This window comes from Asterias rubens, chromosome 16 (genome assembly GCF_902459465.1).
Source record: "Asterias rubens chromosome 16, eAstRub1.3, whole genome shotgun sequence".
Taxonomy (NCBI): Eukaryota; Metazoa; Echinodermata; class Asteroidea; order Forcipulatida; family Asteriidae; genus Asterias; species Asterias rubens.
The window spans coordinates 1,803,428-1,826,640 of NC_047077.1; the positions used below are offsets into that span (position 1 = coordinate 1,803,428).

The following is a 23,213-nucleotide window of genomic DNA, read 5'->3' on the forward strand; positions in this document are numbered from 1 at the left end:
TACCCCGCGTTTCAGCCAATCGGATTCTAGAACTAAGATCTGAATTATGCATGAGGTAGTTGTAATAAATAATAAATTGATTTTGAGAGCTAGGTAGCTGTTCGGCCATCCGTCCACCCGTCCACCGCCGTCTACTGTGTGTGGAGCTCTCGTGGGATGGACTGGTAAACTCAACGGCATTGTCCACTTGGCCGAGTAGGAAAACAACATGTTCGTTGCCTTGTGTCTTTCAGTTTCAGTGAAAAGAGCATGGTGGTTTTCACCACAACTTGACGGTTTAAAGGGTGGGTTTTGAGGTCACTGACAACATGAATGAATTCAAGTATGAAGCTTTATTAAATGGCGGTGAATCGACGGAGGAATTCGAACTGGAAGAGTATGTGTCAGGTGAGTTTACTAGTAGTAGTATAAATTTCTCTTCACTTTCTCCTTCGCCTTCTTCCTTCTTCTTAAAACGGTTAACTCAGCTAGCTTGGAGCATGGATGGAGGTAGAATGTGGCAGCTTTCCTCTGTAGACTGTGGTGCTACTGCTTTAGTCTGCTGACCAGGGCCAGATTGCTTAGAAATTCTGCTTAGTTGAATGTTGAAAATAGGCAGGGAGCCACTCAAAACTGTGCTAATAAACATTGCATTTTGGCTGGAAACTACAGATAGAATATGACCCTAGGCCAGGAAGCAGCGAATCTGAGAATATGTATGAAAAATAATACTGGGTTCTTATATAATCATGGAGAAATACCTCCATGTTATATAGCACTTAATTTAATCACCCCTGGCCTCGTGGGGCGTATCAACATCAAAGTGCACAGTATTTCTTTCCTGCAAGGTATGTGGAGATGATTTGAAGTATGAGACCTTTTCCTTTAGTAAAGCACCGTGTAAAGGTATTAAAAAGGTACAGTGGCGCTAGACCCAGTGACTGGGGCGCTAGATTCCTTTTTTTCTCGAAATGTTGACATCGGTATATTTTTTATAGGCGCTTTTTTTTCGAAATTTTGACATTATCGAACATTGTGACCGATAATGTCAAAATTTCGAAAAAAAATTACTGGGTCTACAGTGGCGCAATATGCAGTCAATCGAACCAGGAACACCAGGGCCAACACCCCTTCTCTTTTCGATAGTGCACTGGGTTCTTTTACACTGTACATTACACAACACACATGACCAACGACTTTAAACGTCCCATCCGAAGGACAGCACAGGTATCACGACTGGGACTCGAGCCCACACTCTGCTAATCAGAAACACTTGTGACTGTGAAATCTATGTATGGCCTTTGCAGGGGGTTTACAGAATCTCAAGCCGTGTTTGCATTGGACTTAAACTAGTTTTACTTACCGCTGCAAAGTGCTATCTAATATTAAGTCGAAGTACGAACATTCGGTAACTTACCGGTCTAGTAAGTTACCGCCACGGCGCTTTGAGCCGCAGTAACTTAACAATGTTAACCAAACAGGTGACAAGAAGTCCAATGCGAAAGCACCACTCCGGTAACTTAACAATACTGTCACATGACTTATTTCTAATGATGATGTTCGAACAACTGTGTGCAATACGCGCTGCTCCGAAAATTTCAGATTAAAAGCAGTCTGCATTTCCAACTGAGTACACAACACGCGGAGCCTGAGCCAGAGCCCAAGCCGAGGTTTGAGAAAGGCCCCTGTTCATTCATCAAGTTGAGCGCCATCTAGAAGCTCGAGCCTGCTCAGTGATTTTTTTCCAGATGCTCCGGTCCAGCATGCAGTGAGCGTAGTTCCTCAGCGCTGGTCAAACCGGTGTCTCGTTTCAGTGTGTCTACGAAGGAGAGACATCTTCTCCCACGAGAAGCCTTGCCTCGGGTGGGCTCCCAGAGGATGGTTGGGCAAGCAGCAAGCTCCGAGTGGCTGATACAGTGCCCAGCAAGCTTGAGGCGGCATTGACGGATCTTCTCTGTAGCCTTTGGCCAGCCAGCATACAGGTTGGAGTTTCTCACGTGGTCCTGCCAGGGGATGTTTAGGGCCATACGCAGCATCTTGGTGTAGCAACCATCCAGAGACTTCTCCATCCTGGTGGTGAGGGTCCAAGTCATAGCTCCATATTGTAGCACTGACTCCACTGTTGCGACAAATAGTGATCTTTTCAGCCGGGCACTCAGCGTTGATGACCACACCTTTTTCATGCTGTGGAGCACAGACCACGCCTGTCCTTTTCGAATCTTCAGGTCTGTTTCACTGGAGTTGATCCAAGGTATTTGAAGTCAGATTCAAAACGAAGAGTTGTGCCGTCCCTGTTTTAGTTACCATGGTTGTATGGCTTCTGACTGGCACCCCCGAACAAAGATATTGACAAAATAGGGACACCGCCAATATAGGGCTAGATAGCTCAGTTGGTAGAGCGCCGGCACGGTAATCCGGTGGTCGTTGGTTAGAGTCCCACTCTAGTCAATTCTTTGTTCAACCCCAAAAATCATTTCAAAATTTACCCAGTCAGTTTCCCTTGTGGTTTATATTGATACCTGTTAAGTTACCGGATACAAATTAATCCAAGTGTAAACAGCTGTTAACTTAACGGGCCGGTAACCCGGTAAGTTACCAGATCCAAAAGTCCAAAGAGAACGCAGCTTAAGATGGCTTCTGTAGGAGGCTACAGAATATGAGATTTACATGGCCTTTGTAGGATCAGGAAACTACAGGGGAGTCTGAGAAACCAGCCTGGTCTGTCCTGAAGGGGACCAAATCTGGCAGTTCCCGCCCCCCCCCCCAAACCCCAACTTGGGTGGTCCCCCAGTCCACCTTTGCGATTAGTTCTATCCATGACCATTTAAAGACAATGGACACTATTGGTAATTGTCAAAGACCAGTCTTCCCACTTGGTGTATCTCAACATGCATAAAATAACAAACCTGTGACAATTTGAGCTCGATTGGTCGTCGGAGTTGCAAGATATTAATCAAAGAAAAAAACATCCTTGTCACACGAAGTTGTGTGCTTTCTGATGCTTGATTTCAAATTTTAAACTTGAGGTCTCGAAATTAAATTCGTGGAAATATACTTCTTTCTCGAAAACTACATTACTTCAGAGGGAGCCGTTAATCACAATGTTTTATACTATCAACCTCTCCCCATTACTCGTTACCAACAGAGGTTTTATACTAGTATGTATTTTGAGTAATTTAAAGAGCTATTCACTCTATCAATACATGGGGACTCACACTCACTACCAGAATTTTAGTAACAGTTTAAACTGTTTAAACTGTTTGCATGAAATTATCAAATTTAATACAAGGTGACACAAAGAACCCTAAACACCCCAAACATTTGTTTCCAATTACCGTCTATTAGAACTGGAGCTGGCTCCTAGGGGGTGGGGCTGCCTCCAAGGGGATGGGGCTGCCTCCAAGGGGATGGGGCTGCCTCCAAGGGGGTTGGACCAACAAGTGAGGAGGAGACATGGTTTACTCTGGTCACAATGTTTTAAAAAAATTAGAAGTTTGTGGGGACTGTTTGTACCAAGTCTATGCGACCACCTTTGTGCCACTCTAAACCCAGTACGGTAGACAATCTTATCGTAATTTAACACAATTGTGTACAACATTTCTTATCTCAAAAAATCTGAATCCTTTGTCACATAATTAAAGTCAACAAACCTTGGGACTCGGGTAAAATTGATCAATACATTGATAAATTAAAAGTCTTAAAATGTTTTATGTCATATTTTTACTTAATGTGCTAAATTCAACAAACTCGTATTTTCCTGCGGATAACACATGTCTTATCTGACATTTTAGACGCTGGTCCATCTTATCTTTCGATGCGCCTTGTCTGCTGACGATTGAACTTTTTTATGATCACTGCGTGAAATAAAAATTACCTTCTTGTCCAGTTCAAATCAATGGTCTTTTTGTGAAGAATCCCTTATAAAGACAAATCAAAGTCCCTTCTCATCACTCTTCCAGGCATGGAATAGCATTGCCCTGGTCTTGGCCATAATTGTCACGCCTGGGGGGTTCGAACTCACACTCTGCTGAGCAGAAACACAAGAGTTTGAATCCGGTGCGTTTATACGCTCGGCCATGATACAGTAAGTAAACCACATTATCAACATTTTAAGCCTGTGCAGAGCAATTTGGACACCCTGAAATATGGACTTGATTAAGAAGTGTTGGAAGTGACAATGTAGACCACTTTATTTTAAAAAATTTAAGTTTATACCTGCAAAAAATAGTTAATGGCCTGACATTTCGAAATCCTAGCACTAGTCTTGGAAAGAGACCGGGAAAGTACTTAAAATTCTTTGTAAAAGACGACAGCATAATTTCATTTTAGGAAAAATCAGTGCATTTTGTCAGGTTTTTCTTCCCAGATTGATACTTAATTGAGTCAGGTTGTGCAATTGCATACTAAATTCTTTATTTCCGCTGTGTTGAACATTTGACTCTATTTTTGACGCTGGGAACAGCAACAGAATACATTAAAACAGCTTTACAAATGTAGGTCAGTGAATTTTGCAGTTTCTATACCTTTTTTTTACCCCTGGAAGTGCAGTGATTACATGTGTACAAAAAATAACATTTATTAGGTCAGTGCTTTATTGGTGCTCCATCCATCACTCCATCCGTCAAACCATTCAACCATAACTGCTATGGACAGATGCTGGTGGTACTGTATGCTCTAAACATACACAACTGTGTATAAATTAACATAATAATTGTGCTGTAAGGCCTAGTGTTAGCTGATATAGGGATGACGGGTATTCAACCAACCCAGTGGTTTTATACTGGCTGCAGCAGCATTGGCTTGCTCTATGGTTTTGTTGCATATTGAAGCCAAAATATCTACGTTGATGCTCGTTTTGCTAAAAAAAACTCATTGAATTATAGATTTTCCGATGGACTGAGTGAAAGAAAGGCATCTTTTGGTTTGTGTTCGTTTGTCTCTTGCTCCACACAAGGGCTGGAGAGTTGTTTCAAAAGGTTAAATTTTTAGTATTGAATTTTGCTGTGGGGTTGTTGTTAGAATAGAGTCATGGCGGCCACGGGATATTCAACACTGATGGAGGAGGAGGGAAGTAAAGAGCAGGAGTTCAACACCAAAGGTTTGTTACTTTTCAGTTCAGGAACACACTGGACAAGGGAATGGACTTCTAGTTTGTAACTGGCATTCTTAAATGGTTATTGATTGATGAAACATCTTGCTGGCTGTCGGCTGTTGCATTTTGTATCCTAGAGACGATAGTGTCAGTGTGTATGTTATGTAGGCTACACGCATGGTTTAGTTTTTGCTCTTTGGGAGACCATGTTTACCTCATGGAACCATCTACCTCCATGGTATAACTTACATGTAGCCCAGGTTGGACTCCTCGGTGCACAGAATCTGTTCCTGCAGGCACAAATTGTAAACAGCCCAAAGAATCAAAACATTGAAAGTCTTACATCAGTTTAGTGCTCCATGATTTTACATAGCACTGTCCGTATTTTATCAAATTTTGCTCCGACCTTGTTCCTCCTACAGCTGTTTTTATAATTTGTATTGTCCATATGGCCAGTGCAGACCCTGAATTTCACTCGTAAAGGGGCGCCTTTAAAGTATAGTACGAGGACAATTGTAAATTTGTATTGGAACTTTGATAAGGCACAACAGCAAAATCATAGAGCACCATGGCTAGTGCTGTGGTGTCTTAAGTTGCAATAGTCAAAACCCTCAATCCTCTTGAAGATTCTAGACCGGAGCAACGACTATCGGGAGGATAGAGGGTTTCGCTATCGCATTGTATGGTGCTGTGTGTTATTTCGAGGCCTGCAATGTAGTATCTCACCTGGCAAACAAAAAGGCTCTTAAATGCACTTAGGTCACTCTGTTTTTGCAAACAAATGTTACAGGGTCTGTATTTACAACCATAAAGATAAGGCACACTCATGGGAGTGGTAGGGAAAAGGGGTTCATCACTTGAACCTGAGATACACACGTGTTACAATGAGACGGATGATTCTAATTAGAATTGGTGGTCTCAATGATCTTTCTCTAACCAAAGAGACCATGCTCTAACTTATCTTCTAACTCTGTAGTGTATGTTTTTTTATTCCTTAGGAAAAAAAAAAAGTACAGAAGATCAGATCAGATAAAAACTTGGATCAGAGGTTACAGTTTTCTTTGCTCAACCAAAAACTAATATAAAATTTACCTGGTTTACTGCTCTTCATTTGAAATTAAAAGTTGCATCCCCTCAAGGTGATCCCTCTGCTGCCGCTTCACAAGTTGTATCAAAAACGTTGGTGACTGTGATCTCTGACCACAAAGCAGATACTGTTTGAATGGCTTCTGACTGGCACCCCGAATAAAGGGTGCGTTCGTTTAGCTTCCCTAGGTCTACCTCGTGGTGCTCACTCGGGTGAGCCCCTGACAAGAGCTAAACGAACGACCACTCACTGGTGACGTCGTTTACCTGGGGCCAGCCCCAAGTGACCCACTCCACAAGCGGGGCACTGGGGCCTGCCATGGGTGAGACCCTGGAATGACGTCAAAAGCTATTCTAACGCACCGGGGATGACCCAACGAACGCACCCAAAGATATTGATGACCAATTGGTAAAGCACTGGCACATTCATTCTGATGTCGCAGGTTCAAGTCCTGCCCTATTCAAACTTGTTATTTTACCAGCCCATAATCTAGTAATCCAATTTCATTTCTGTATAGTGGTGATTGTGAAGATCATGATAGCATTGCAAGCTACAGGAAACCACTCAATTTATTTGCAGTACACGGTTTCCCTGATAGTGTCACTGACTCTGCTGGTGTTGCCATTTACATCAAAATGACTACTATTTTCAGAACATATTACTAGAATTATTAGAGAGCTTTTTATGTTATTCCTCAATCACAAGCACCAAATGGTTGGCAGTGCTATGACATTGGGTCGATGTATTGTCTCTTCGTTCAAGCTAATCGAGCTCATGAATATTCATTTTGATTTCAGATAAAGCATCATTGATCGACACTCAGAAGTCTGTAAGGAAAGAGAAAGTTCCTCTGAACACCCAGCAGTCCATCCATGCTGAGACCATCTTTGGCTTCGATGGGTTAAAGGTCATCATCTTATCAGCTGTAGTGGTGTCCCTGGCTATCACAGCTGCTATGGTAATCACCATCCTCATTGGAGAACCACAGGTATTAAATTTGCATATTTGAATATATGATGCATATTATTTTGCATTTACATTGGTCATGAGCATCAACATTGAAAAATCAAACACTTTCCATCTTGGCTGTGCTCCGTGGCCATAATGGGTTGATGTGGCTGGCAGCCAAAGGCGCCCTTGCATGCTTGCTTCTCGAACACATTGTAGCCGCGTCCTTCGCAATTCAGCTCTTAGCTGCGAGTAAGATGATTAGCCCCAAATATTATTATTATTATTATTATATTGGATGTTGCATTTTTAAAATGAGAGATAAGGCTAGCCCTACATATATATATAGGACTCTGTATCTGTGTATAGCACAGAGGAAGAATCCTGCATTGAATAAGGCTAGAGGTGAAAACGTTCCAAGTCCTTTCCCCCTACAGCTTTCAGGTCGGACATGCATTATAATTTTTCCTGGGTCATGGCAGTGGGTCATGGGTTCAAATCCCACTCGAGTAATATACAGGTTTTTTCCACAAGACTAACGATTTCAAGTACCAAGTATATAGTGCTTTTCTCCATTAATTCTCACATCGGTGTTTAGGTAAAACCAAACAATATTCTTTATCTCATCTATAAAGATGAAGGGATGTTAACTGACAATGGGCATTTGAGGAATAGCAGGAGCAGAGACAAGGATGGTATTAAAAATATATAGTGTTTCTGGATACCTTTTCTTTAATCCTTTGTTCTTCTTTTTGCTATAAATGGATATGTTGTTCGTTATGCCTCTGAAAAAGATCCGGTTTGGATCGAAAGCTATGGCCGTCTACCCTACTACTTTATCTTAACATTGAGACCTTATATTTATTTGATCGTGTTTCTTGTAGGTGCCACCCCATGGTGCAGTAGCTACTGGTAATAGTGTCTGTTCAGCTGCTGGTGTATCTATTCTACAACGAGGTGGATCTGCAGTGGATGCTGCCATCGCTGCTATGCTATGTATAGGAGTAGTCAACCCACAAAGCTCTGGACTTGGAGGGTTAGTCAAACTGTCACAAAATCGATAATAATAATAACATGGATGCATTTATAAGCCTCAAGAATAAGTTATCAAACACATGAAAGCCCTATCTGTTATCCATGTTGAATACAGCCAAGGGGACGCCCCAGTAGTTTGTACTCCATGGTTTTCGTGCTTACCCCTACTAAAGAGCTGGGGTAGGGGGCGAGGGGGTTTTCCCCGTGGGTATGCTCATATGTTGAGCCGAACTTGGAACAAATGAAAATTTAATACAGCGTAATTTCAACCTGTGACCTCTGGATTAACGTGCTGGCATTCTATCAACTAAACTATATGTACCTCTACAATGTATTGTAGGCAATCTCCCTTTTTTGTCAACATCTTTGTTCGGGTCACCAGTCAGAATCCAGGTTGTACTATAAACTCGGTTGCGATCTCTGGCTTTACTTCAGTCGCAGATTGAATGGCTTCTAGATAACTGGCAACCCCGAAGACTTCCAACATAGGGCTACATACATTGTAGCCAAGTTGGTACATGTAGTCACGTTAGTTGGTAGAGTGCCCGTTAATCAGGAGATTGCAGGTTCAAGTCTCGGGTCTAGTTAATTATTTACATATTTACCCTGTCAATTTCCCTTGTGGTTTATTGATTGTTTTTATTTGATTTCTTTTGTTGTTATCAGTGGTGGTTTTATGCTGGTCTTGGATGCCCAATCAGCAGCATATACTGGTATTGACTTCCGTGGTACAGCCCCTGAAGGGTCCCAACCCACAATGTTTGTCGATAAACCTGGAGCTTCCCTTGTGGTGAGTTGGTATTAATAGTATCTAGTTCTTATGGCACATTTTGTAAAGACCGTTTCAATGCGCTTTACATTAGTGCCCTGCAGCCAATTTTACAAAACACTAGGGTTAATCCCGAGTTAAGACGAGTACTTAGAATTGGATCAATACATCCTAACATCGATGGATACGTGTCTAAAGTCTTAAGATTATTCCCAAGTTTGGATGAGTTTGGTGAAATTGACGGCTGGTCATTGGGCCAATTACGTCCCTTTAATCTCTCTCAGCTCCCTGGGGAGTATACAGCCTTGAGCTGCTGTAGTGCTCCAGTGGTTTTACCAAACACAATATCAAACTCTACCCATGCAGGTATGCATTTTTACCTCCGGGTGAAAAGAAGCAACTATAGTGAAGGATCTTGCTCAAGGACACAAGTGTCATGACCGGGATTCGAACCCACACTTTGATGACTTAACCACCAGAACTTAAATTTGATTTTCTTATCGCTTGGCCATGACACCCAACCCAATGATACATTTCAATCATCTCTGCAATCTCTTCCTCTGCCTCAAGAATTCAGAGCAAGTTTGAGTGCGCACTTTTTAGATGAACCGGGATTGACCACTGACTAGCAACAAACCTAAGCAGTGACGCACTCACTTGAAGTCTAATAAACCATCGGCACTGTATGCAACACTCCATTGCCTTTGTTAAGAAAATTTTGGCAAATATACGAGTTTAGATTGGTGACCGGCACACTCAAGCTTTATGAGATTGGGCCCTGATATGAAGTGGTAAGCAAGATATCAACAGTTTCTTTTTAATGTTTCAGGGAGGTTTGGCAGTGACTGTACCAGGAGAACTCCATGGCATGAAAAGAGCTTGGGAGAAATTTGGAAAGTAAGCACAATCCTGTTATAATTCATGTCCGAAAGGGTGGTTACGGCTAAGGCTTTGGCTGCTGCTAAGGGTGTTGCTATGAGCATCATGTGATTCAATGCATGGTCACCATGACCATCTAGCCATAGCCAGGAAATTCAAACATGATACTCTGATTAAATATCTTTTAAAAAGGGAATGAATTTGAAGGTTCTAAATGAAATAGCATTTTACGTCATTTTAGTGTGACTTGCAATTTTTCTCCATTTTTTGTAAGGACTGCATCTATTTAAAAATGAGTGCATCATAAAGCTCGACTTTACCTTGGGGTCACTCTTTGAACCCAGGGAAATATCTTCTTTGGAGGCAATGATTTCAAGTCTAATGTTCCTCTAAACCTTTCATCTTTGCTTTGTTTATTATTGTGTTGTTCCTTATTCACAGTATGATTAAAGCCATTGGACACTTTCGGTAAACAGTATTGTCCAAAGGCCCACACTTCGTGTATCACAACTTATATATAAAATAACAAACCTGTGAAAATATGGGCTCAATCGGTCATCGGAGTCGGGAGAAAATAACGGGAAAACCCACCTTTGTTTCCGCACTTTTCGCCGTGTCATGACATGTGTTTACTATAATCCGTAATTCTCGTTGTCGAGAATTGATAGTTGTCTTAATGTTTTCTCAAAAATTAAAGCATTTCATGGAATAATATTTCAAGAGAAGTCTTTTACCATTACCTTCTGTAAACCCTGTAAGTTTATTTGTAAATCTGTGAACTTTTTGTTTGTTTTCTGTTCCGGAAGTGTATAATGGCTTTAATGCCATCTTTTTTGTATATTGCATATTGTCTCATTGCCAGGCCTTTACCAGTATTATTAATAATACATGCTTCTTATCAGGTTTCTTGAGACCAAACTCTTGACTTCATTTGTGCAAACCATCCTTGACTTTGCTTTGCATTAATGACCTCTTATAGAGCGCTCAGGTCCATCAGGCATGACGCTCATGGCGCTGTAGCAAGATATTTATACAAATACAAACAAAAATTGAATACAATATATCTATACAACAATTGCACGATGTAAGACTAACTAAGGTAGAGATGCAGGGTAATCAGTTCAATGAAAAAGAATTACGAAGTGAACAGATGAGTTTTGAGTAGTTGTTTGAAAGACCTAGCGGATGAGGCTTGGCAGAGAAGAAGAGGTAGATTGTTCCAGAGAGATATATTTGAATTACTTTGCTCTATTGCTGTTGTAGAATAAGATGGAAGGAGCTCTTTGAACCAGCAATTGATGCAGCTAGACATGGATTTAAAGTGACTGGCTCTCTTGGTAAGTCAAGATTACTTCTGCTTATCTTGCAAGACTTTCAGCATTTGTAAACAGCTACTTGAGCGAATTTGTTTTTGACACAAGTGCTATTTTATATTGTTTATTGTTAACAATTTAAGTGTAATTTCAATATTTGTACACTTCTGAATTTTTCATAATTATCAACTAAAACTGCCATTGACGGCATGCCTCAAAATGTCAATGCTTTGATGTCCCGCTGGGAGTTGGGAGTTTGTTTGTTATACCTCCACATTGCAACAAAGCGACTATACAAATTGGAGCTCCCAACTGTGACATAAGATGAGTTAGAGCTTTTTGTGGATCTTTCAGAAAAGCACTAGATAAGGGTATTCAAAACTTTTTACACAAATAAAAGTTATTAATAGTATTTCCTTATTGATTGAAAACATATCTGCGATATTGCAGTTAATTACGTTCCTATAAGCTAAAGTAGTAGTCTCAGTCAATTTTCTATACCTTCCGCCCGGGTAGTAGTTAAAAAGCAGGACAGTTCTTTTCAGAACTGAGAATTCTCCGGAACATCCGATAAATCTACTCCGCGGTAGTAGAATAAAGAAAGACAGTGCTCTAAGAACAAACTCTACCTGGCAAGTAGATACACACATGGTGTTACAGCAAACCAAATATATATTGATACCTCACCATGCAATGCCTCAAATCCTTTATATAGAAGAGCAGATGTTTTTAAATAAATGAGAGCTTAGGAATGCTCCATTATCAAAAACCCTTATCCATTTATATTTGCTCCTACAGAACAAAGTATCATGAAAACTGACATGTCGTCACCTGCCGCAAGAAATCTACGGAAAGCCTTCATGCCACTTGGGAATCCCTTAACTGCGGGAGATACAATGTACAGAAGAAGGTACGCTGACTTACTGGAGCGTATTGCTAGCAATGGGGTGAAAGAGCTGTACACCGGGAAAACAGCTCGAGAAATCGTAGATATGGTAAGGTTCAGTAATTAGTTGCCTTGTTTTTGTTTGTTTTTTTGTTAAGGAACACGTTGCTTTGGATCGGTCGAGTTGGTCTTTGAAAAGCATTTGTAACCGTTCGTTATAAAATGCATATCTGATTAGAAAGATATTTTAAAAGTAGAATATAATGATCCACACAAATTTTCCACGAAATTGTGTGGTTTTCCTTTTTCTTTGTGAACTAACAGTAACACGGTCGGTCATAAAATGGCCGACCGTGTTAGTCGACAAGGTAAAAGGTGGTTTTCCTTTTACTAAGCGAACTAACATGGTCGGCCATTCCCATAAATGGCCGACCGTATTAGTCGACGAGGTAAAAGGAAAACCACGCAATTTCGAGTTATACTTGTGTGGATCATTATATTCTACTTTCTAATCATATGTATTTTATAACAAAGGGTTACAAATGCTTTTCAAAGACCAACTCGGCCGATCCAAGGCAACGTGTTTCTTTAAATAATAATCATGATATCGAGGTCTTATAATATTGCGCATGTAGACTAGTCCTCGGAGATATTAAAAACGTATGGCTAGTCCTAAGTTAGGATGAGTTGAGTAACTCGTCCAAACTCGAGATAAGACTAGTCTTAACTCTTTGTGAAAACCACCTCAGGTCACTTAACATGCTTTGGGGTTTTTTCTTCTTCAGATTAATGAATTTGAAGGGAATATGACGATGGCAGATCTAAGAGGTTACAAGACAAGAGACATGGCTCCTATAACTACAACCTACAGGGGTGAGTCTGTCTGCAGTCAGTGACTGTCATTGACGGTTAATTTACTACACAGATTCCCAATGTTATCTACAACATTGTGTTCTAACATCACAATATTTAAAATATAAAGTAAAAAACCACAAGGGAAACTAACTGAGTAAATCTTTTACTAATTTTGGGACCTAAACCAGTGTTTGCCTTCACTCATCTACATGTAAGATTGTAATTGTATTAGTTTATTTGATTTTGTGTCGAACGAAGAATAACTTTCTAGAGCGGGACTTGAGTTTGAGACCTTCTAATGAATGTGCTGGCACTCTAGCAACTGAGCTATCTAGCCCTATCTTTGTTCAGGGGTGCCATGTGGAAGCCATACAACTGTTAAGTGCCATGTAGCCAGGGATCACACCCAAGGTTACCATACAACCTATCTATATAGCCCTATCTTTGTTCAGGGGTGCCAGTGGGAAGCCATACAACTGTTAAGTGCCATGTAGCCAGGGATCACATCCAAGGTTACGATACAACCTGGGAAGCGACAGCAGAGTTCAGCTTTATTTCAAAGGTCAAGTAATATAAAAAGCACAAGTGATCAATTCAAAATGATTTAAAGCCATTGGACCCTTTCGGTACAGAAAAAAAAGAAAAAAAATCACAGATTTACAAATAACTTACAGGGTTTACAGAAGGTAGTGGTGAAAGACTTCCCTTGAAATATTATTCCATGAAATGCTTTACTTTTTGAGAAAACAGTAAAACAATATCAATTCTCGTTAGCGCGAATTACGGATTTATTTTAAACACATGTCATGACACGGGGAAACGCGCGGATACACGGGTGGGTTTTCCCGTTATTTTCTCCAGACTCCGATGCCCGATTGAGCCTAAATTTTCACAGGTTTGTTATTTGATATAGAAGTTGTGATACACAAAGTGTGGGCCTTGGACAATAGTGTTTACCGAAAGGGTCCAATGGCTTTAAGGTCGTGCAAAGAAAAATTTACTTGAGCGGGACGTGAACCTGCGACCTCTGGATTATTGTGCTGCCGCTCCACCAAATTCTAGAATTCTAGCAATTCGTCAATTCAAAATGTTATTTCAATAGAGTTGTGTCTTTCTCTTCAGATTACAATCTTGTGACCTTACCCCAGCCTAGCGGAGGTCCGATGCTTCTTACATTGATGAATATTCTAGAGTTATACAACGTGACTCAGGCTGATCAAAATACTGCTTTATATTATCATCGTTTTATTGAGGTAATAATATTAATAATAATAATAATAATAATAATAATAATAATAATAATAATAATAAAGAAAGTTGTAGAGAACGACCAGGTCAAGATCCTATGGGACTTTAACATTCAGACCGATCATGTTATACAACATAGGCGTCCGGATGTTGTGCTATTAGATAAGACGAAGAAGATGTGTCATCTCATTGACATAGCGGTGCCAGGTGATATAAGGGTAGCTTCGAAGGAGATGGAAAAGATCGAGAAGTACCAGGACCTGGCCAGGGAACTTCGTAAGATTTGGCAGGTGAAGGTAAAAGTAGTCCCCGTGGTGGTTGGAGCACTTGGCACCATTCCCAAAGCACTGGGGAAACATCTAGATGAAATAGGGACAAATGTGAGGGTAGATCTATTACAGAAGGCAGCGCTTTTGGGAACAGCGAGGATCCTGAGAAAGACCCTTGAGATCTAAGGCTACGGGACGTAGCCCGGCTCGAGGAGTTACCGGCACAAAGGAAAATGAGATCTTTCTTTTGCATGCTGTGATAAAATGAAATAATAACAAGTTTTGATATAGCGCTTTACACACTTGGAGGGCGTATCTAAGCGCTTCCAAAACTATTACCTCTGGTCATTGGGCCATTTCAGTAATTCCTTCAACCATCTAAGCTCCCTGTGGAGTAAACAGCAATTATAGTAAAGAATATTGCTCAAGCACACCAATGTTACGGCCGGAACCCAAACTCTGATGACAAAACCACCAGAATTTGAATTTGATGCTTTTAACCACTCAGCCATGACACCCAAAATAATAATGCTTACTTTGAATTCTTACTTCTTCACTTTCAGGCGCTAAAATTTGTCAAAGCTCAGGAAGTTGGTCTTGGGGACTCCTCTTCTGTCAACTACACTCAGAATATGATAAGGTAAGACTGTTGTCATTTGATTGGTGGAACACGCGTCAGATGTCATCTAAAATGTAGTATTGTAGAGACACCCATCAATATTTATACAAATTGTCAGATGCTTCGCAATGGCTTTCCAAAAAAGCGTCACATATCATCCAAAATCTAATATTGGATAGGCGCTTGCCAATAGTAATAATGCTGCATTCCCAAAATAATTGTTTTCTGACCGTTTGTCCAAATAAGGCAAGTTCAAGACATGTCGGGCAAGAATGTTCAGAAGGCGCTTCAGAATTTTCAGAGTGTGGAGTGGCAAGTTTCTGTGGTTTTTTTTGTGTTAATTGTGAACAGAAATTCAAATGACAAGGATGAATGGTATAAACAAAATATCGAATGCATTTCGTTCATAAGTTGTCGCATAATATAATAATGTAAAATTTGGTATTTCCGTTTCATATGTTTTGGAATAGTCAACATTTCACCTGTGACTATACTCCTTGAAAATACATTCATTTGCATCCAATGTATATTACTTAAGATTCAAAAACCCTTTTTTTATGAAGTATTTAAATTCCATGAAATAAGATGCAAACTGGTCTCATTTGTTGCTTCAGATCATGACCTCTGTGATATGTTATCAGAATTGTTTTTATTTTGATTAATGTTTTTAACCTTGAAGATCTACTGCTTGAAAATGATTCTGAATTTGTCATTTATTGTCATGTTTTTATTTTCAAATTGTAGTATTTTTAAAACCGTGCCGGCTTTAATTGTTTGTATTTTGCCCTGTGTTTGATTGCTTTTAATCCTCAAACACTACTGCTGTACTTTGATATATCTTGATCATAATCTATTGCTTGAAAATGATCCTGAATTTGTCATTTATGTTCATGTGTTTGTTTGGAAGTTGTTACATTTTCAGGAGAAACTGAGCAGACTTTGTCATTGAACTTAATTTTGACCTGCGTTTGCTGTTTTAATCCTCTAACACTACTGCTCGATTTTGATTTTGCATTTGATTTTGTCATTTATTGTCATGTTTTAATTTGCAACCTGTGCAGTTTAAAGTGAAACTAACCTGATCTTGTTGATGAATATAATTATTTTTTTATTGCTTTTAATCCTCAAACACTTCTGCTTGACTTTGATATATCTTGATCTAAATCTATTGCTTGAAAATGATCCTGAATTTGTTGTTTATGTTCATGTTTTTGTTTGGAAGTTGTCTCTCTTTCAGGAGAAACTGAGCAGAATTTGTCATTAAACTTCAATGCTTATATTTTGACCTGTGTTTGCTGTTTTAATCCTCAAACACTACTGCTCGAGTTTGAGTTTGCATTTGAACTTGTCATTTATTGTCATATGTTTTATTTGCAGCCTGTGCAAAAACTACCATGTCACAAGTAAAATTTGTGACTGGTATCCTGCTCATATCTGCTTAATTGAAAGTTGTTTGTCATTCTCTGCTTAAGCAGCTCTATAATATTGGGCCCAGGTTTTACATGCCAGTTGCTCTGTCTAGGCCTAATATTGGTAGTCCTCCTTCTTTAACAATGTCTTTGTTCAGGGCTGCAAGCCAGAAACCATGCAACTATAAACTGTAATGTAGCCAGGTTCCACCCCCCAAGGACCCCCCCCCCCCCTCAGCCCTCCTTCCCCCACCCCCAGGGAAGCCGCACTGTTGGTGGGGGAAGGGGGGGCTGAGGGGGGGGGTCACCTCAAAGGGAAATATTACACGCGATGTTGATTCACCTAGTTTTAAACATATCTTGAGACTTATCTTTTCAATCAAGTACTTAATCAAATGGTTTTGTTTGTTTACCCTTCATTGTTTATGCTTTTTTAGAGATATGTACCATTTTGTATTTCTCTACCACATGTATCCTAGCTTAGGCATACACTTACATTTGAGTTATTGTACATGTATAGGCCTACGTTTATGTTTGTGTTTAGCGCCATGAGCACTTTTGTGGATTTGTTCATTTTACAAGTTTTCATTTTTATTTTTATCATTTATTTCTTTTACAGTAAAAGCAATGCTGAACTGCTCTATGCACACATTACAGATAATATGACTCATTCACCATACTATTACTTCTCCTATGCTGAAAGCATACTAAAGACACAGGGTACCAGTCATATATCAGTCATTGATAAAGATAACAACATGGTGTCTGTGACAAGGTAAGTTTTATTATCAAAGAAGTTTGAACTGGGTGGACTGGGGTGGATTCGAAATGACACTTGTTGCTGTGAGGGGTTCTATGCAAATGAGGGTCTATGCAAAAGAGAGGGTTCTATGCAAATAAGGGATCTATACAAATGAGATGTTTATGCAAATGAGGGGGTTTGCAATCGACAAGCTTTACTTTTTGTTCATCCAATCCATATCTTTGCGGATCTTCTGTTCTAAGCATACAGTTGGTCATGTCTTAATTACTTAAAAACGTACGTAATGTATGTTTGTACCTTTAAACATTGTTGTAGTTATTGACTAAATGACGGATTGATTTATTTATCGATAAACGTATCGATTTATTAATTAATTGATTGAAAGGTCCATTATTGATTGGTTGGCTGGTTTATTGATTGTTTCTTGATTAACATATTGATTTATTAGTTAATTGATTGATTTATTTATTTATTGATCGATTGGTTTATTATAGATTTATTGACTTTTGTATTGACTTATTAACTTATTAATTGATGATTTATTTACTTATTTATTGAACGATTGGTTGGTACTTATTGATTTAATGATTGATTGCTTTTTTAATGACACTTGTTTGTAATTCTATTTTTATTTAGGTACTGATGTTTTAATCATTTTGTTTTATTTTTGTTTACCCCAGTACTATAAATACAGCATTTGGATCTCTGCTGATGACTCCTAGTGAAGTCATTCTAAACAATCAAATGGATGATTTTAATTGGCTTGGGAAGGAGTTAACCTCAAACAAAAGCAAGGTTCGTTAACATTATTTTAAAATTAGTTATTAGGTATTTTACAGGACTATTAGAGATGACAAAATAGTTGTAGACAGTTTTCTGTCTTATCAATCACATACATGAAATAACAAACCTTTGAAACTATTTTGAGCTGTTGTGTAAGTTGAGAGAAAGTAGCAAAAACCATGTACAGTTTTCACAATAAAAGTTTTGGCTTGTTTTCTTTAATATTACTATATTTCAGAGAGAAACTTTTCACAGAAAAACTAAATTTCTTGTTTGAACTTCATATTTAGTAAGCTACTAACTAGAATTAAACAGTGTTTTTTATCCTTATGAATTGTAAACACAGCAACAATACATTATCAAAATACAACAAGAACATAACCTGGTCGCACATATGAGATGAATTATATAGTTAACTTTACATTACTTTGAAACAAGGCCTGTGATCCAGTAGGTTTTTATCCAATATAATTTTGGTTTTGTAACTTACACCGATGTGTGATAAGCACTGTGTATATTCTTTGGAAAAAATTACAGGCATATTACTCGAGTGGGATTCAAACCAACGACCTTTGCAATTCCAGAGCAGTGTCTTACCAACTGGACCACCAAGATTGCGCAGTTATAAAACACAAGGGAAATTAGCTGGGTAATTCTTAAAAAATTTGGGTTGAACAAGCAGGACTTGAACCAGCAACCTCCAAATTAAAATGCTAGCAATTTACCAACTGAGCTATCTAGCCATAATATTTTCGATCTCCCTATTTTGTTTGGGGGTTCCAGTCAGAAGCAATTCAACCTGTGACTGCCTTATAGCCAGGAATCACACCAAACTTTACAATAACTTTTTATCAATCACTTTAGGCAAACTTCATCGCTTCAGGAAAGCGCCCTCAATCTCACATGGCGCCAGTCATGGGTCGGAACGCAAGCACAGCCTGTGCAAGACGCTTTGCTACGGGAGGTGAGGGCGGTGGTCACATCACGTCTGGTATTGCGCAAATCGTTATGGAACTCCTTGCGTTTAAGTCTACGCTATACAACGCTACAATGAAATCCAAGAGGGTTTACACACCTCTCATTCCTAACGAAGTAGAAGTTGAAGGTATAAAATATACAATGAGTAAAAGATACAATTACAAATAAGCAGATTACAAATAAGCAGTTTCAAACAAATGAGTTTTTAACAGAGACTTAAAACTTGTTAAGAACTAGCCTGACATAGCCTATGCATGCACAGGAAGACCATTTCAAAGAAACAGTGCGGCGGAAAAAAATGATCTGTGGCCATTAAAAATGAAAGAAGCTTCTGTAGTTGAAAGCAATGACTGTTGAGATGATTGTATATGACCTATTATAATACTTTATTCTTTTTGGTAATGATATTATGAATTACATGAACCCAACTTAGAAAATGCCGTAACTTTGTTTGTTTTTGGTGTTTGTTTTTTTACACAGATGAGTTTCCAAGAAGTATACGTCAGAATTTACAAGCTCTTGGACATGAAATAGTAGACATGGATAGCGAAGATGCTGCGAGGGTAAATACCATCATGAAAGAAAATGACATCATGTACGCTCAGTCTGACCTACGGAGAAGTGGAGCTCAATCAGTGCAATATTAACAAGGTACATGTACTTGAACATAGCCCCCTCTCTCTCTCTCTCTCCATCCTCCGCCCCCCTCTCCATCCCCTGTCCCTGCTGGTTACCCCACTGCCTATAGATTTTATGTATGAAACACTTAATCTTTACTTTAGCTGTTTGTATGCTTCTGCAAAAACTTAAGGGGTTTCTAAAAGATATCATGCGATAATAAAACAAGTGACGTGTGGTACAGTTACAAATCAATTTATGCCTGGGTGGAGCTGAATACGCATCCAGCCTATGTTAATTTCGGGAGCAGAGTCTCAAGCCGACAGATTTCCCTATGAAAACTGTTGTAATAGACCGATCCATTAGGCTCCGCCCACGGCGCACATGTTAGCAAGAACACATGAGCCTCTCCAATGCCATTCTGCACAACTCTGCCGCAGGCACCAAGCACACACGCATGCATGTCGGACTTTATTTTTTCGAACCTTCGGTCGCGCAATGGGTTGTGATTGGTCAATACGCAATGGGGGCAGAGCTTAATGGATCTGTCTATTAAGTGTCTGCCAGATGCCATTCCAGAAAATTTGTTGAATATACAGGTCATCCCCCATGAACTGGTTTAGACAATATAAAAGCCTTACTTCATCTAGGTAGAGGCACTGGTGAAAAGATCTCTTTCATTTTCTTACAAAATTACTTCTTAAACTTTCTAAAGTACTTTTCAATTAGAAAAGTATATGTGGTTTTTATGGGTATTTTGATTATTATAAAACATGTGCAAATAACTTTAGTCTAAAAGATTTATATTTATTACATGAATATCTTGTACTATGTTGTAAAATGAGTTATTGTGAATATTATTTCTAAATTATACTTTTATGTGAAACTGTTGGAAATATTATTAGATTATCTTGATTCCTTTTATAAGTTAAATGGTATGGGGTTGGTAAAGAAAGAGTATGATCATTCTAATCCCCAGTCTGCTAGTTTTCAAAACAATATACCATAAAGGAATTGGTACATCGTTATCAAAAGAGTACATTCATTCCAATCCTCTAGTGTTCAAGAGACATCATGAAGGGATGGAACAACATTGGTTATTGGAATTATAAATTTATTGCCAATAATCAAGTTGTCAAGAAAAACCATCTGTTCAACCACCATTTCATCAAGTCAAGTTATCTTTTTGTGTCAAAATAAAACAAAATACTTTTGTGCAAGTTTATACACAAAGTTATTTTGATTGTAACAACCAAAATAAGCGATGATGAACTGAGGGTTCTTCAATTTCAAATGCAGTATTCTTGAATGACTTTTTTTATTTTCAAATATTTTTCTGGAAGAAAGGTATAAACTGAATTATCAGCGAGCTTTTAAATTAAAACTGTCTTCTTTTTAAATAATTTCTTGCCCTGTACTTTGCATTAAGCAATAATATCACCAAAAGGGAAGTTGTTGCGATGACAAGCATTGATTTATACCTGGATATATAGATTTAAATGAAGAGTAACTGGTTATAAATTTATCTTTCTTTCATATGATTGAGGTCAACCTAGACAGACTGGAGCACAGCCTTAAAACCGACAAGTTGATATGATTGAATAAAGAATTTAAACATCCTGACAAATGTTCCTATGAGTATTTTTGTTTCTTTGAGGGTTGTCAGGTTGGCACAGTGGTTTTTGTCGGTGCCTTTTACCTCTGTGTACCCAGGTTCAATTAATGAACTAAAGCCTTACATGTGGAATGTGGATTACGTTTTCAGTCTCTACCTGACTGCGTGGAGTTTTCCCTCGTTGGGGTTTTCCTCCCACCTCGAAGAAAAAATAGGGTACCTCGAAAAAGTATAAACAAAGTTCATTTTTTGACTGTGAGCACATGTCAAATATTTATCTGAACTGACTCTTAAATGTTTTCTCTTTGTAACCCCTTACCAAGAGTGGCTTTTGGCCTCGTTTAGCCATGGTTTAGCAGAGCTCAGCTGACCGAGTGCAGAATTTTGGAGCAAGCAAGCATCTGCATTGGCAGATACCAGCGCTATATAAGACTTTGTTTGTTATTTTATTATTATCCCTGAAAGGTTCCAACTAATAAAGGTATAATTTGCCTTGATTGAAGAGGGAGCCAATAAATCTCTACAAAGAATCACATTTACAATGATTTTTTGAACATCGTTTTTTTAATAATAACACTTTTCAGATACAAATATTCACATACATATCATTGAAAACATATACAATTCTGTTAAAAACTTTCATAAAAAGTGATAAAAATATACAATTTGGGAAAATGTATAAAGCGGATTGATATGGTAAATATTTATGCTTGAGTTGATTATGAACAATTGTGTGGTTATCTTGGAAACAGACTTGTCAAAGTATTTCATTATTCTTTCCCCGTCTCTCCCACAGTTGGTAGACTTTTTGATTTCAAATAATTAATGTATTAGTTAATTAATTAATTAATAAATGAACAGTTGGGTCTCCACTTTCCTTCCTAGATTTACTTAACCGTTTACTTAAACAGCGGTTGAAATACTAAGTTACCAATCGGCCGCAAGATTTGACCTACTTCCACTGAACCAAAAAGGTCAAAGTAAGGTCATGTCCTAATTTGACATATTTATTCCATTACTTCATTGTTAACATACTGTACTGTATTATTCAGGCCTTAAACTTTGCTCTTGAAGGCGCACAATTTTCCTCTAGAAATCTTAAATTTGTATTGGAACTTTACCAAGGGCACCACAGCAAAAGCACGGGGCACCATGGCAAATGCTGTGGATGCCATGTGCTATTTCAAGGCCCGAGTATGTACACGAAACCTAAACCAAAATGTCTGTTTTGTGGGGGTTTTCCAGTTTTTGGTTCTGAAACAAGTGATTCAAAAAACAAGATGGACTTGGGTGGGCATATGGTGACGAGTGTACAGAAATGAATGATCTGAAAATATAACGGTACAACAAAAATACACCCACATAACAATATTCTGTGACATGTGGCAAGAATTTATTTGTGCTTCGAAAACATATCTTAAATTTAAAATTTAAAGGCACTGGACACTATTGGTAATTGAGCATAAAAACGTACTTGGTTATGTGCAATTGAACGCTGTTGATCGCTGAAGAAAAAGGTAATTTCTCACTTTTATTGGGCATCTGAAAGGACACATTTCTATGCAGCAATGATGTTTTTTAATTATTCTCTGACAACTTTGATGACTAAATGAGTCTAAATTTTCACAGATTTGTTATTCTATGTTAGGTGAATACTGGTCTTTGCACTTACCAAACCTGTCCAGTGCCTTTTACAGAACAAAAACTGGTCAACCAAAAACTATTATTAGAATCGATGCCACAGTGTGATACCACAAACCTCACTAGAATGATGTAGAGTTCATCAAACCAATACTCATCGTTCAAGTTCATAGGTCACCGACCTTTGCTTATTTGACCTCTGAACCTTTAAAATTTGGATCAAGTCAATAGAGATTGGCAAATCTCAATCATATTTGAAGACTAAAGTGTGGGGTTTTATCCCTTTTAAGATGTTAAAAACAATGTACAAGGGCCTTGCAATGTATTTACATGTAATTAAAATCTCATCTGGAAAATGGCCAGGGCTCAATTTCATAATGCCTGTAAGCACAAAAACTTGCTAAGCACAGAAAAGTATTGCTTAACA

At 38.6% G+C, this 23,213-nt stretch overlaps 1 protein-coding gene and 1 non-coding gene across 3 annotated transcripts; both read left to right on the top strand.

Moving 5' to 3' along the window:
- The first annotated feature begins 116 nt into the window (after positions 1–116).
- Positions 117–22,724, top strand: LOC117300830 (scoloptoxin SSD14-like). Of its 2 annotated transcripts, none has more exons than XM_033784675.1 (14): positions 117–387; positions 6,956–7,146; positions 7,991–8,142; positions 8,808–8,931; positions 9,740–9,807; positions 11,053–11,126; positions 11,901–12,097; positions 12,774–12,861; positions 13,966–14,096; positions 14,924–15,000; positions 17,008–17,163; positions 17,832–17,946; positions 18,799–19,039; positions 19,393–22,724. In XM_033784675.1, the coding sequence occupies exons 1-14, from the start codon at positions 309–311 to the stop codon at positions 19,557–19,559; spliced, it is 1,860 nt and encodes a 619-aa protein (XP_033640566.1). In that variant the 5' UTR covers positions 117–308; the 3' UTR covers positions 19,560–22,724. The 2 variants fall into 2 exon arrangements, with proteins under 2 accessions (XP_033640566.1, XP_033640567.1); XM_033784676.1 differs by lacking the exon at positions 117–387 and adding an exon at positions 4,744–5,077.
- On the top strand, positions 2,355–2,427 carry Trnat-ggu. Its single transcript has one exon. It is a non-coding gene; the product is annotated as a tRNA-Thr (tRNA).
- Positions 22,725–23,213: the final 489 nt, after the last annotated feature.

Bases quoted from the DNA above. Each gene is read 5' to 3' on its own strand.
- LOC117300830 (XM_033784675.1), top strand. From the start codon at position 309: ATGAATGAATTCAAGTATGAAGCTTTATTAAATGGCGGTGAATCGACG. The intron at 8,143-8,807 runs GTTAGTCAAACT...TGTTGTTATCAG, and splicing joins CAAAGCTCTGGACTTGGAGG to TGGTGGTTTTATGCTGGTCT. The intron at 12,862-13,965 runs GTGAGTCTGTCT...CTTTCTCTTCAG, and splicing joins TATAACTACAACCTACAGGG to ATTACAATCTTGTGACCTTA.